This window comes from Sus scrofa, chromosome 2 (assembly GCF_000003025.6).
Source record: "Sus scrofa isolate TJ Tabasco breed Duroc chromosome 2, Sscrofa11.1, whole genome shotgun sequence".
Lineage (NCBI taxonomy): Eukaryota > Metazoa > Chordata > Mammalia > Artiodactyla > Suidae > Sus > Sus scrofa.
In genome coordinates, this window is record NC_010444.4 from 70,813,425 (window position 1) to 70,828,971 (window position 15,547).

The 15,547-nt window shown below is 44.1% G+C and overlaps 1 protein-coding gene across 20 annotated transcripts in view; it reads right to left on the bottom strand.

Annotated features, from left to right (window-relative positions):
• Window positions 321–15,547, bottom strand: part of HNRNPM (heterogeneous nuclear ribonucleoprotein M) — a 45,159-nt gene continuing 29,932 nt past the window's right edge. For 4 of the 20 annotated variants that reach the window (XM_005654754.3, XM_021078785.1, XM_021078738.1 and 1 more), the window contains 5 exons: window positions 13,910–13,987; window positions 6,151–6,204; window positions 3,309–4,111; window positions 2,374–2,425; window positions 321–743 (listed from right to left, as the gene is read on the bottom strand). In XM_005654754.3, the coding sequence (XP_005654811.2) occupies window positions 580–743; window positions 2,374–2,425; window positions 3,309–4,111; window positions 6,151–6,204; window positions 13,910–13,987 (1,151 nt within the window). In that variant the 3' untranslated portion in view covers window positions 321–579. 20 annotated transcript variants of the gene reach the window in all.

Consider the following 15,547-nt stretch of genomic DNA (forward strand, 5'->3'; position numbering starts at 1 on the left):
TGAATCTGCCAGCACCTTGATCTTGGACTTCCCAGCCTCCACAACTATGAGAAACAAATGTTTATTATAGCAGCCAAAGCTGACTGAGACAAAAACCAAATTGGAAATCAGCCTCACGCAGAATCTGTGCCCCAAGAATAACTACCCCGGAGAGAGACAGGATGTTTCTGACAGCCAAGTGCTCCAATACCAGCACTGGGGGACTGAGGTTCACTCAGGATTTGGTTTGCGTAAGGAGATTTTTCTGAAGTGTCACCCAAGGGTAGAAAGGAGACTGAGCAGCTCTGGTTGCCCCACAACACACACGCAAAGCAAGCAGCTTTCAGGAACTGGTATTTATTATCAAAGTCATATTCGATGTCAACAAGATGCCACAACTACAAAAAAAATTGCGCACATTGCAATCTCAATGCAAACAGTCAAATGGAACCCCAGTCATTAAAAAAGTAATTCAAATTACCCCAAAAAGCAACTGAATTTTTTAAACATCTTTATACATCCAGCCAACAAATTAAAATGGTTAACAAGAAAAAATACAAATTCAGAGGTCTGGTCTCGATGTTTAAAAAAGGCAACTGCTTAAGCATTTCTATCGATTCGAACATCAATCTCTCGGCCACTCAGCTTCATCCCATTCATCATCCGGCAGGCTCTCTCAGCCACCTCTGGCGACTCAAACTTAACCACACCGCACCCCTTGGACTTCCCATTCTCCATCTTGATGTCGGCATACAGCACGTGGCCTGGGCACAGGGAGGGAAGAAGAGACCACAACTCATCAGGCAAACCCAGAGCTCAGCCTCAGTCTGGGCTCCACTCAGTCCAGATCACCTGTTGGATTTTGGTTGACAGAGTCAAAAGGGAGAGTGGCCCTCGTGCCTGGCACATGAATGCTCAGAACCCAGCTACTATGGCCCTTAGCCATGTTGCCATTCTTCTGCCAACAGGACAACCATCTGACCCCTTAATAAGCATTCCTGGTGGCTTCAACTGCACACCTTTACTTTTGAGACAGTCATGAAAGAGGCCATGTGAAGCCAACTTTAGGCAAATTTTAGAGGCTTCACTTTTAACACACTGCTCCACTGTATTTACAAGGCTGTTGCCAATACAATGGACACCTGCGTACTGTCCAAATATAAGCTGTGTAATAATTAATTAGCAACCAGGTTGCACACATTCATTCAAGCTCCAGTTAAGCATCCAGTTATGTGTCAAGCACTATGGAAACAACCTACAAGGAAAGAATCAAAGAAACACAGGGCCAAGAACACTGTCGCCGGTGCTGGCACCCACAATTCTAGGGCCATCAACTCCGCCTGAGGGGAAGGTCAACATCTGGAGGGTTTCTCACAGGAAAGTTCTAAATCAGCTTAAGAGAAATTCACCAGGAGGAAGACTCTTGCTGCTAACAGCTCACAATGGAGCCCTTCTGGGGAGCAAACTCAGGATTCATGGATAAGAGGAGATGAAATAGGATAAGTCTAAGTTGTATGGGGGCTTGTGAGTTTGGGCTTTCTCTTGTCAGCAGAGGGACACCTCCAGACATCTGAGGCAGGGGGAGTGACATGATCCAATTTAACTTTTCACTTATCTACTACAATGTGGAAACTAAGAATGGGGAATGAGGGCAAGAATGGGGCTAGAAGGCAGGCAATGGCTCAACAGCTAACGTTAGAGAAGAACCAGGAGAACAGCAATAATGGTGAGATCTGAAGCACTACAGCAGAAAGAAACGAGAAAATATTGAGAAGGCCTTGATTCAGACCTCTGGCTTTAGAGCTGGGGCTCCCACATAACACAGTTAAAAGAAGGCAAAAAGACATGTAGACACAGGGACTCATCCGGAGACAACTTAACTTCCTTTTGACCACCAGTAAGCCTTCTAGAATGGCTGCCTGGTATGCCAGGAAACCACAATCAGAGACCCTTAGCCTAAGGTTGCATACCCAGAGCCTGTGAAAGCTCATTCATGGGACCTGCTGGTCAAGTGGTGCTATTGTGGAAAGCAACCTCGTCTCAGATGTATTTACTTTCATTTAGCTTTGTCACTTAGAAGCCATGTGACCTCAGGAACGTGACTTTGCCTGACTCTGTAAAACGGGGACAATACTACCTCCTTTCAAAGACAAGAAAAGGGAAAAAACAAAAAGTGAAATGAGAACACAGGTGAAAAGTGTCTGACACAAAACAGGAAACTCAACAATCTGCTTGAATCATTGCATGGGCAGAAAAATGGCAAGTCCCATCCATCCTCTAGAGTCATGAAGTGTGTCTGTGAAGACTGGGATGGAAGCTTCGCTGTGTGACTCAAATGCAGCACCCACAAGCCACAAGGAAGCACCTAAAAAAGCCTTTCTAAAAAACACTTACCACATTCGTTGAATTTGTCTTTTAGCATCTTCCATGTAAAATCAAATGGGAGCTGAAGAGGGGGAAAAGAGAGATTGGTGAGTGATTCAACCAAATCCTAAGTCACACACATTACAATCGTCTCAGGGTGCCTTTAAGATTTCTTATTACAGAGAGAAACTGGCTGACCTTCAAACTCAATTAGCAGAGAATAAAACAAGTCTTTCTGGATGAAGTTCTAAACTAGCCCAGCAAGTTCACTCCCTTATGGCTGTATCTGTCTGTGGGAGCATCATGCAGAGTGCAGAATGCACAACTGCCTGTGGTGAAGAGCCCACAGAACCACTGAATAGGAAGTCAATCTAGTTAAGATACTTCAGATACGGCCCCATTTTCCCTTGTGAATTGTCTTGCCATGTCATTTAGCAACTCATAGAGCCAAGACATCAAGAAACTCAATTCTTCAGATCACTGTCTGTTCCATTGAGTAGTCAGAGAAGCCTAGGATTTCATAAAACTCATTCTTTGTGCTTCATGAGTATCACAGCCCTCAAACTGCCTCCTCCTCTTCCTCCCAACACCAAACTGTGACAGAGCTCTTTTTTTTCCCCTTCCTTTTTAAGGCTGCATCTGTGGCATACGGAAGTTCCCAGGCTAGGGGTTAAATCAGACCTGCAGCAGCCAGCCTAGACATGGCCACAGAAACAAGGAATCCAAGAAGAGTCTGCGACCTACACTACACCACAGCTAATGGCAACGCCGGATCCTTAACCCACTGAGCGAGGCCAGGGATCAACCCACATGGATACTAACCAGTTCTTAACCCACTAAGCCACAAGGGGAACTCCTCAGCCCTCCTTCTGACTCTGACCTTCCATCCTTCAGTCCTGCTGACTCTCTGCCTTCCTCCCTGCCTATGCATACCACTACAGAAAAGTTCCTAAGAACCCACTTACATTTCTCACAAATATCTGGCAGGCCTTCCTGGCCACCCCAGGTGCATGGCCTCCAGCTCCACCAAAGGAACCTGCGAAGCTTCCTCCAAAGTTGCCACGCTCCATCTCGATGGCGCGGTCAAAGCTGGCACCGCCACCGCCACCCATGGCGAGGCCCATGCGCTCAATGCCAGCACCCAGGGCCGGGCCCATGGCAGGACCCATGCGCTCCAGGCTGTTGGCGCCCATACGCTCCAGGCCCATGCGCTCCAGGCTGTTGGCGCCCATACGCTCCAGGCCCATGCGCTCCAGGTTGTTGGCGCCCATGCGCTCCAGGCCAGTGGCCATGCGATCCATCACAGGGCCCATGCGCTCCAGGCCTGCCCCCATGCCTGCGGGCACCATGCGCTCCATGCCCAGGCCCATGCGCTCAATGGCAGGGCCCATCCGCTCCACACCAGAGCCCATCCTCTCGATGGTCTGGCCCACACGGTCAATGGGTGCGGCCATACGCTCAAGGCCAAAGCCCATGCCGGCACCCATGCGCTCCACGCCAGAGCCGATGCGCTCCATGGTCTGGCCCATGCGCTCGATGCTGGAGGCCATGTGGTCGAGGCCCAATGGACCCATACGCTCGATGCCTGAGCCCATGCGCTCGACTGAGCCCATGCGGTCCATGACCAGGCCCATACGCTCAATCTCAGAGCCCACACGATCCATGCCGTGGCCCAGGCCTGCGCCCATGCGCTCCATGCCGGCACCCCCAATGCGGTCAATGCCGGGGCCCATCCTTTCAATTCCAGGGACACTGCCTCCGCCTCCACCTAAAACAGAGACATAAACACAGGTAGATATCAGGGACCTGAGAATCTATGTCCATACCATGCCAGGAAAGTGACCTGGGTGCAGAGACCAGGACACTTCACAAGCTCAACCACGGTTCAGAAATAAAGTCCCACAATGATTTATCATTAGACATGCCTCAAATGTTGGCAACTGTCAAAGCTGGGTAGGGTATATATACATCATTCTTCTTAATTCTGTGCCAGTTAAAATTTCCGAAATAAAATTTAAAAGAGGGGAAAAAAAAATCCATCCTGGAGGACTTTTGTCAACAATGTTCTCCACATTACCTTGGCAGTACCAATACCTGTGACAAGCTTTGTGACCAACAGGCATCAATTCCTGAGAACTGTGCACTTTCCCTTCCACCAAACATTGATAAAGGCTGGGGTGGTGGGGGGAACACCTCAGACTCAGATGGTCACCCAACGTAATAGATTACATGGATTATAATGGTGACAACTGAACTCCGCTCCCAACTTATCCTTCTACAATGCCCTGCTAGTAACCAGTCTGGCTGCATTTCCTTAATTAGCACCTCCATGGCATTGAGAGGTTATTACAGAGCCATGTAATCAGGAAGAGATAAAATAAACATCAACACCAATACAGGTCTTTGTGTATAAATGAACACAGCCACTTTCAGGGAAGCTTTACCTGACTTTGTTGTGTATACCTTTGTTGGCTTTAAAGGGAAAAAGCCAACAGCACTATGGGGTATACTCTGGAAAAGGACTTGGGGTCAGTCCCTCACTGCCATGGCTCAGTTGGACACAGGCTGGCAGGTCAGCAGTGCAGTGACCCTGTGATGCTTGCAATTCCAGAGGAGGGTCTGGCTCTGCTATCAAGGCCACCACTCACTAGGTTTTTCCCATGCAGAGCCCAAGAATTCCTTGCACTCAAGCTTCACCACCACCAGCAGCAGCCTCTAAAAAATGGGCAGTTCAGCCCTCAGCCAGCCCATTGTTAAATCAAGCAACCCAGGCCAAGATGCAAATTCAAGAAAAGGAAATCCGACAGTTTCTCTGATTCTCTAACTGACCAATGCTATGATCTTGCCATGTCACATGTCATGCCACTTCTCGGCAACTATTTCCTTAGTAGATTAACAATGCACCAAGTGGCAAAGTAGAAATGCAATTTTAAGAATATTAAACTTTCAGAATAGAAATGTCTCAGAAACTATTAAGAAAGTTTAATAGGTAAGAAATCTAAAGAGGGTGGGTAGCATACCCAAGAGCATCAAAAATGAAGGTTATGCTCCAGATGCCAACAGCAGCAGAGTAAACTAGGACGAAACGGCACCCACACAGAGTTTTAGAATCAGCCCACCATAGAAATAACTCCATCAAGTGCCAAGGAAATGCCAAGAATCTCAGAGCCATGGGTGGGGGGGGGGGAAGACTGAAATAAGTACATTAATTTTAAGTACGCATTTTAAAAAGTGTATTGATGAAAGAATATACCCCAAATTATTTATAGTATTCATCACTGAGCAGTGAGATTTCAGGTATTTACTTTCTTCATAATTCTCTGAATTTTTATGAGCACATGTGTATATAGTAAACATTTGTTAAGATTAGGTGGTATACACTTTTATAATTAGGTTAACATATTTACTTTTAGGCATTTATAATTTTATAGTATCAGAAACAAGAAAGCTCCTAAATTACACGGGCATTCTAACAGTGACTAACACACTATATACATACATACACACTATATACATACATACACACACACACACACATATATATATATATATAATAGTCCTCTTCTAGGCATTAACTCATATACTTTACACCACAACCCCATGAGGTAGGTACTATTTATTATATCCCCATTTTACAGTATGAAAACCAGAAGTTGAGTAACTTGCCAAATGTCACTCAGCTAGGAAGAGGTTTCCCACCCCAAGCAGTCTATTTTAGAGCCCATGCTTTTCACCACTACACTCTACTATCCCCAATAATACAAGGCTTTTCTAAAAATCAAAACATCAAAACTAAGCGTTTCCTACCTCCTCCCTGCTTTGCAATGATCTCTCCTCTCTTCAGGGCATTACTTAGGATTTCTAAGGAAATCAGGAAGAAAAAAAAATTAGCCAAATTCCAGAGCAGGAATGCTACCAATTAAAAAATTAAAAAGGAAAGGGAAAGGGGTTGAGAAATATACACACACACAAGGTCATTTTACTGGAAAACTGTAAGAGTCCTTAATGATGGGTCATGATGCTTGGATCCCATGTAGTTCCAGAGTCTGAGGCCCAGTTGTTAGGCCTGTGGAAATGCACCCACGAGCTGAACTTGGAAAGCCAGATCAAGAATGGGTCCAGTAGCAGTTTTCTAAGACTGGTCCCAACCTTCAGTACTCACACACTGAATGAAGCATGTACACACCCACCCAGATTTATCAACACCTCAGTTATCCTTGAGCAAAATACTGCTGTAGCTACACTTAAAGCCAAAACCCTGAAAGCCAGAAGCAACTGCAAGGAGCGCTAGAAATATGACTTTATCAAAGAGCCATGCAAGGGAAGACTGCAGCAAACCGAGCCCACCAGCCCTTTCTGGAAGGAATAAGTGTGACCAATGGACAGACAAAGCCTCAGAAAAACAAAAAATCCAAACATACTCAGCTGTCCAAAACAGCAACACTGCTGCTTGCTTGCTGGTGGCTCATCCAAACTTCTTTGTTAATGCTCTCATTAGCATTAGTTTATAAAGATACAGTTTTCTAGGTCTAAGAAACTTGTACCTACCTCTTCTCAGGTCCTGAAGTATGATCAGCAATGTGGACAAAAGCCACAAAGCACATCTCCTATTATGACCATGACCACAAAGAGATTAAACCCTAGCCCTGCGGCTATTTCTAGTACTACAACCACCAGCTAAAGGAAGGGGGTGGGAAAGCATACCAAGAAACAGACCTCCAGCCTGCAAGCAAGACTGGGGCTTATGGAGTTCCCACTGCGGCAGCGTGGGTTAAGAATCCAGCTGCAGGAGTTCCCATCGTGGCTCAACAGAAAGGAATCTGACTAGTATCCATGAGGACACAGGTTTGATCCCTGGCCTTGCTTGGTGGGTTAAGGATCCGGCATTGCCGTGAGCTGTGGTGTAGGTCAAAGATGCGGCTGGAATCCCGTGTTGCTGTGGCTGTGGTGTAGGGTGGCAGCTACAGCTCTGATTCCGATTCAACCCCTAGGCTGGGAAACTCCATATGCCGAGGGTGCCCCTGCTTCCCAAGAATCCAACTGCAGCAGCTTGGGTCACTGTATGGGTACAGGTTCAAACCCTGGCCCAGTGCAGTAGGTTGAAGAATCCAGCATTGCCATAGCTGAAGCACAGGTTGCAGCTGCGGCTCAGATTTAATACCTGGCCAGGGAACTTCCATATGTTGCAGTGTGGTCATGAAATTGGGGGGGGGGGGGGGGGTTCTTCCATGACACTTGGGATCCTGCTCAGCACACCCAGTCCTGGACTCTAGTTCCTAAAGCAGCACTTGGATCAAACCATTACCTGCAAAAGACTTCACATTCAGCCCACCACTGATTTGAAGAGAAAGGTCAAACTCTTTTCATGAGCATTCACAGGCCTCCCTGACTCAGAAGTCTAATCTGTTCTTCCCTCTCCTGGTAGATCGTCATTTCCAAGCCCCTGCACCTGATGCTGCTGTCGGCCCTCTCTGTGTCAAGACACCCTCTACCTATGCTAAAGCCCAGCCCCCTCAGGTAAAACTGCATCTCCTACATGGTCTTCTTGCACCCCTGCCTGAATGAGTGTCCTCTGAGCAGAACTCTTCTATCAGCCGTCTAGAGTAGTGCTTTTTCAAATCTTAACACAGAGGAAATGATCACCTTTATGTGGTGCTCACATGGCTACTGAGAGCCTGGGAACCAACATTTCCATTCGCTCTCTTGATGAGGCCACGTCTATGTGCTGATCTCTGGTGCTGCCCTGAACCACTCTCAGCATCATCTCAGCTGCACCACATCCTTCAGGGTCAAGGACTACATACTTATCTATATTCCTTCAGCACCAAGCACAGTTGTTCATGCAAAGACCTACTGTTTTGACAGAAGGAGAAGGACACTGAATTGGGAGGCATTACAGAAAGTTGCACCAAAAATGATCCAACTGTCAAGGAAACAACACATAATAAAAACAGATCAAGAATTGAATGTGAAAACCCTATCTACGTAACTACTCTGAAAACCTGACTAAAAGATTTTATTTATTATTTAGTAAAAAGACCTTTTTACTAACTTGGTCTGATCACAAGCAGCGGTAGAACAAAAAGTCCTTCGCTTTTTGCCTGTGGTCACTTTGGGAAGCCTCCGTACAAAGAGATAACCACAGTCTCAATCAGTAAGAAGGTGCCAAAGCAGCATGAGATAGCAAGCCCTGCAGATGACGTTCCTATATTCAGGTCAGGACAGATCATGTTTCCTGTTGCCACATGAAATAACCTCACTAGTCCATCTCTTGTAGAAGCCACGACAGAACTGGGACGAGGCTGACAGTCTCATCACAGAGGTGAGAGGCACCCTCAGAGTAGCAAAGAACTCATAGCAGAAGAAAGTGCCCATGGGACCAAAATCTCATGCCATTTTTTTCTCACCACAGGTATTCACGAATTAGGATCTGCGGCCAAATGACAAATTTTAAAGTATTTTTTTAAAAACTGGAATTCTCATTGTGGTTCAGTGGGTTAAGAACTCAACATAGTCTCCATGAGGATGTGGGTCTCCATGAGGATCCCTGGCCTTGCTCAGTGAGTTAAGAATATGGCATTGCTGTGGCTGTGGCATAGGCTGGCAGCTGCAGCTCTAATTCAGTGCCTAGCCTGGGAATTTCCATATGCCACAGGTGCAGCTGTAAAAAAGGAAAAAATAAATAAAATAAAATGGATGTTGAGAATTTTTAAAAAAGAGGAAAAAAAAACTTTCTTACCATTCCAAGATACAAAAACAAAGCCAGTCATGGCAACAACTAACTTCTGACTAACCTAGTGACATACAGATTATGAACTCATCCCCAAGTTCTAAAGCTCTGAAACAATCTAGAATAAAGGTACAGTCATGGTCAGGGGGAAAAAAATGAAACAAAAGTCTCTACCAAACAACAGTCTACTCTGGGGGAAAGAGTTTCTAGTAATTTCTTTTTTCTTTTTTTTTTAGGCAAGAAATAGAGATATTTATTAATATAGGACGCTTGTGAGAGATGCAAGCAGGCAGGCAAGGAGGCTCTGCCAGTTTCCAGTAATTTCTTATTTTCATGAAAGAAACAGACAATAGGACACCTGGAAATAATCTGCAGACTCAAGAACTCTGTCTCACTGATGAGCTGAATGACAAATTTTTCTAGGGCCTTCATAAACTCTAAGAATACAGCTCAGCTCATACAAACTACATCTAAAAAGTTTAAAGGGAGTTCCCGTCGTGGCGCAGTGGTTGGTGCAGTGGTTAACGAATCCGACTAGGAACCATGAGGTTGCGGGTTCAGTCCCTGCCCTTGCTCAGTGGGTTAACGATCCGGCGTTGCCGTGAGCTGTGGTGTAGGTTGCAGACACGGTTCAGATTCCGTGTTGCTGTGGCTCTGGCATAGGCCGGTGGCTACAGCTCCGATTCGAGCCCTAGCCTGGGAACCTCCATATGCCGCGAGCGGCCCAAAGAAATAGCCAAAAAAAAAAAAAAAAGACAAAAATAAATAAATAAATAATAAAAAGTTTAAAGCTCTCACACCTAGCTCAGGCTGTCCCATAAAGACAAAGGCTGAGTACTCTTTGAGGCTATCACCTAGTAGCTGCGTATTCCGCACAGGATGAGAAGCAGGTGAAGATGGGGGGAGAGGGTGTTGGGGGAAGAATTATCCATGCTCTAAATCTCCTTCAAAACAAATTTCAGAGCCCAGGAATAGGGAATAGACAGTCTCCTTGTTCCACACTAATTAAGAGCATTAAGCCGACAGAATCTCAGAAACATCAAAACTCAAAACTGGAGAAGACATCAAAGGAAAAGTAAAGAAAAAACTGCTTTGCAAACTAGCCAAAACTGAAAAGAATTTCTCTACATTTAGGCAGGCCCAATATTCAAGGCCTTCCAACATCAGGAACCTTCCCTAGTTTACCGAGATCTTTCAAAATACATCAAGCAAGGACACCATCATCTTTGTTAGCTAGAACACCACAGGGCCCTGGATGAAGAAGACTTGCATGCGCACACACACCCCCACTTAGCAGGGCTTTAAAAATCTCTACCGTGACCAAAGAGTCACGATGTCATGTAAACGCAGCAGTTTTGACTCCACGCAGGGAAACACTGTATACCAATGTGAAAAAAGCAGCTATCTGAAGACTAGTGCTGTTGACATCAAAAAAAAATTCAAGGACCAAAAATTCTTATCTAAGTCTAGAAAACATACAACCATTTAAAAGCCCAAGAAAAAACAGCTGACTAAGCCTAAGAAAGAACCTCCCAACATCAGAGTGAGCCAGCACTCTCTGGGGGGTTTGACCCCACCCACATGGGGTCTGTGGGGCCTTCTTACCCATTCCTCTGCCAAGGGGCTCTCCAAAGCTTTGAGACATTCCTATCTCCTTTCTGGCAAAGTCTCTCTCAAATCCTCCACGCTCCATCTCTGTGGAAAAAAATACTACCCTAGGCCTTTCCAGGTATACCATTAAGTTTTAGATTTTAGAAACAAAACCAAAAACTACAGACACACAACTACAACCAGCAAGTCAGCATGTTTAGTTTTTCTACAGGAAAGAAACCATCATTCATCCATTATTCCTTAAGAAAATCACTTCAAAGGAATTCCTGAACTAGTCCATTAAGAAGGACTAATTTACAGCTTACATCCCAGTCACACAATGGGTACACCAAGCACCAGCTATTGGCACTAACTGGTGTGGGCAGTATATGTAGAGGCAAAGGCAGGCTGCAGGAAAGCCTGCTCATCACGGCAGCAGCAGTACCACCTCTGGGGCCCTTCTCACATGCCCTGCACTGTCCAGGGCTTCATATGTGCTATATTTCGTGGAATCCTCAAAATGAGCCTGCAAGCTTATAGTCCTCTCACCACCACTACCCCTTTACAAAGAAAGGGGCTCAAACGACTTAGTTACTCCACCAAGGTCACCAGGTTGGGGGGGGGGGGGAGAGCACGACACAAGGGCTGGAACCTAAGTAATCCAACACAAATGCCCATCTTCTAATACATAAGCACAGCCATTAGAATACAGAAAGAACGCCTGCGTACAAACAAAACAACTTCTCTACTGGCAACTGGAGTGGTTTCATCTACATAATGGGGTTTGGTAACGTCACTATTTTTTTCCTATGCCGACTGCAGAAGCATTTGTTATTTTTCACATTGTTTTTAAAAAACAGAGGTTTGGGAGTTTCCACTGTGGCACAGTGTTAATGATCTGGCTAATCTTTGTGACTTTTCAGGTTTGATCCCCAGCCCAGCACAGTGGGTTGCAGATGTGGTTTGGATTTGAGCACTGGCCCAGGAACTTCCATTTGCCATGGGTGTGGCTGAAAAAAAGGGGGAAAAACAACAACAACAAAACAAAGGTCTTAGCTTAAGGGGAACAGCCCTACCACAGCTGTCACCTGTTTGAGAAACCTTCTCATGACTTACAACACAGGCTAATTCTTCCATCTTCTATTCATCTAAAGCAAGACTTAAAATGTGCATTATACTTTGTCTCCTCTTCCATACTGACAAGTTCTTAGGATAATTTAGTTTATTAATCTTGTTCCTTACAAATATAAAGTATATGGGTGTGCTGTACAGTGGGAAAATAAAAAAATTATATAAAAAATAAATAAATAAAAAAAATAAAGTATATGGGTGCTATTAATTGACACGTTTTATTGCATAACTACAAAAAAAATGCAGTGGGAGTCCCTAATGCTTTTCGGTGAAGTAAATGACTCTATGAGAAATGTGGAAGCAGGCTAGAATTTTAAGAAAATGTAACACATTTACATCATGATCTCAACATTTAAGTTAAAACTTCTTTATCAGTAACTGAAACCTTCCTTGGTCCCAGAGCCCAAGGGCTTCAGAGCTGATCTACCCAAATCTCAAAACACAGCTCCAGTGTTAAGGAAGTCCCTGTTCTCTGTCAAAGAAGATGGAAAAGGAGGACTCCCAAGTGTCTGTATCTGAGCACATCTAAGAACACGGCATAAGAACACATCCTCCATTGTAGTTCTCCAGAAGAATCGGCATTTTGAACCTTTAACCACCAGGCTCATTCCATCTGCCAGGTTACCAAAGATACTGTCCACATGGCTCAGCACAACCCCCCCATTTCCATCTACTTCTAAATCACATTACTCATCTGCTAAGAGCACAACCCAAATCGCCTTTCAAATGGCCCATCTGTTCTGAGCAAGCACTTTATCAAGCCAGATTTCTCCAACTCTCATTTTTTATTAAAAATCCCATGCACATAAGAGCTAAAAGCAAGCCTGAAAGCACACTGGAAACAGAGATCTTTGTTCTTTCATTCCTTACTATGATTGTATAGACAAGGCAACACTGACTTTTCAGTCTATTCATCAAGAATATCTCTTTCTAGCCTAATAGTTAATATCTATCTCAGTAAAGTTCTTGCTTGCTCTATACTATTTTCACATTACATGTTACTACAGACTAGCAAAGAATCACTTAAACCCAAATCCTTAATACCTTCCCATTCCTAAAAAGTCTGTGCCTGAAAGAAGCAGCATTCCCACAGGTGATGGTCAAAGAGTCCAAGAGCCCAAGTTTCTCAAAGCACTCTACAGCCCTGCTGGGGGGAGGGGACGGTGCAGTGGCCATGGTTGGTGACAGGTGACAACCGTGCTGGAGGCAATTCTAAAAAGTAGGATCTCAGCATGATTAGAAACCAAGCTCTGGAGCCAAATAGCCAGGCTCCATATTTCACCATTACTAGCCATTGTGACCGTAGGCAAGTCACTCTGGGCCTCAGTTTCTAATGAAATGGGGATACCAGTACCTACACATCATGTGGTTCTTGCAAGGGCTAAATGAAGTAACACATTGTTATTATTATAATTGATATATTTCAGTTAAGAAGTTGGGAAAGATGTAAAATTTAAACAGTATACCAAATTTTGCATTATATGTTAAATTAATGCATCTGCTCACAATATGGAGACATCAGAGCAGATGATCAAGAATTCCCCCAGTCCAGCACTCCAGGGGAGACAAGTGCTTAAAGTAACAGGAAAGCTTCAAAGCTTTATGGGACAATTACTGGGGAGATTTTTGTTTGTACTTGGGAGATGTGAGACACAGAAAAGCCTCAAGAGATTTGACACTTCTCTACTATTAAGTCTAACTTTTTTTCCTTCTGCTTTTTAGGGCCGTACTTGTGGAGTTTGAAAGTTCTCAGGCTGGGGTCAAACTGGGGCTGCAGCTGCCAGCCTACACCACAGCCACAGCAATGTAGGGTCTGAGCTGCATCTGTGACTTACACCACAGCTCACAGCAAAGCTGGATCCTTAACCCACTGAGCGAGGCCAGGAATTGAACTCACATCCTCATGGATACTAGTTGGATTTGTTTCCTCTGATCCATAATGGGAACTCCTATTAAGTCTACCTTTTGAAACACAAACTTTATTTGAGGCAATTCAAAGATAATAGATTTGGTAGAAAAGTGAAGGGAGAAATCATTTACTAAAAATGAATCTGTTGCCTAAAGTCACCTGAGAGCCAAAAGCCAGCAAAGAGTAGGTATAAACAGGAGTCTTACCATTTATTCTGCCCATGTTCATCCCAGATCCAAATCGACCCATGTTTTCCATACCACCACCAAAGGGTCCCTCCATGCCTAAAAGAGACATTCACATTTTACCATCAGCCTAAAAAGACTCAGACAGAATAGGAAAAAAACCGTAAAGTTTCACCTAAGGCATTTTCTGCCAAAACCTCAACTAATTTAAGGGCTTTTAGGGAAAAAAGGCTGGTGCCCTTGCTGAAAAATCACTGTCCTCAAAAAGCTGATCTGATCCAACCCCCTCACTGAAGAAACAAGCAAAGAGAGGCCCAGAGAGATGGAGTGATTTGCCCAAGGTCACAGAGCTAGTTAGTGAGAAAGCCAGAAACAAAAGCCAAGACATCCACTGGAAGGATCAACAGGTAAAAGTAATTTCTACACTCAAACTTTTTGGAAACCAATGTCAGAATTTCATGCAGGGCTTAAGAGAAAAGGGGGGGGAGAGGGAGAACCAAACCTAAAAGTAATTACATTTCTACTTCATTTTAAATTTCTTACCTCCCATTTTATTTATTCCAAATCCTATGCCTTCCATTCCCATTCCTTAAAAAGAAAAAGTCAGTGCAAACTAAAATTATGTTAAAGCAGTAACGTTTGAACTTAAAAAGCACAAGAAATTTCAAAACAGCAAAAGAACAAAAATATCCCTGAAAACATATATTTTAATTATCAAGGAAAATAGGGGTGGGGCTCTCACTTCAACAAACTATTACGATTAAGCTTTTTTCTTTTCTTTTTTGGTCTTTTGTCTTTTTAGGGCTGCACCTGCAGCATATGGAGGTTCCCAGACTAGGGGTCAAATCAGAGCTACAGCTGCTGGCCTATACCACAGCTCATGGCAATGATGGATCCTTAACCCACTGAGCAAGGCCAGGGATCAAACCCAAGTCCTCATGGATACTAGTCAGGTTCATTAACCACCGAGCCATGATGGAAACTCCTACATTTAAGCTTTTAACAAAATAATCACTATGTGACTCAAAATTTTATAGTGTCCACACAGTCATTAAATGACCAGGTCAGTTACTTTACAACATGAAAACATAAATATCAAGTATAGGCCAGGGAACACTGACTTTTTAGAAACTTATTTTAGGGAACAGAAACGAACTTAAAAATCCTTTTTAAAGGTAAAATTCTCTAAATAAAATGCAGTTCCTAAAAACACTGAGGCTTCCCTTCCCCCAATCCCTGCTTTTCCTCTGAGGTGTCAGTCAGGTCAGATTGGTAGAGCCATCCAAGGTGAAGAGGTCATAAAAATGAAGCATTTTAAAAAGGACTTAAAAATGTCTCATTGTACAGAAATGAAAATGCTAAAAAGCAAAGTTTAAAATTTATTCTACGTATCAAAGCTTTTATTCATTAGCTATTTCTTGTCTTAAACAAAGACAACATTCTGCATCATTAGTCTCCTTGGCCTATGAGCACTATGTTGTCGTCATGCACTGAGGCAAGCTTTCTGCATCTACCAGTGCCCCTATCCCTGGAAGCCAGTGTCAACCAAGTGAGAGCCCAAGGGGGCCTGGGTAATAGATTGGCAGTGCTGTGGTCTCACAATTAGGAGACCTACAGTTTCTGTCACTAACTGATAGTGTGACCTTGAGCAAGACCAAC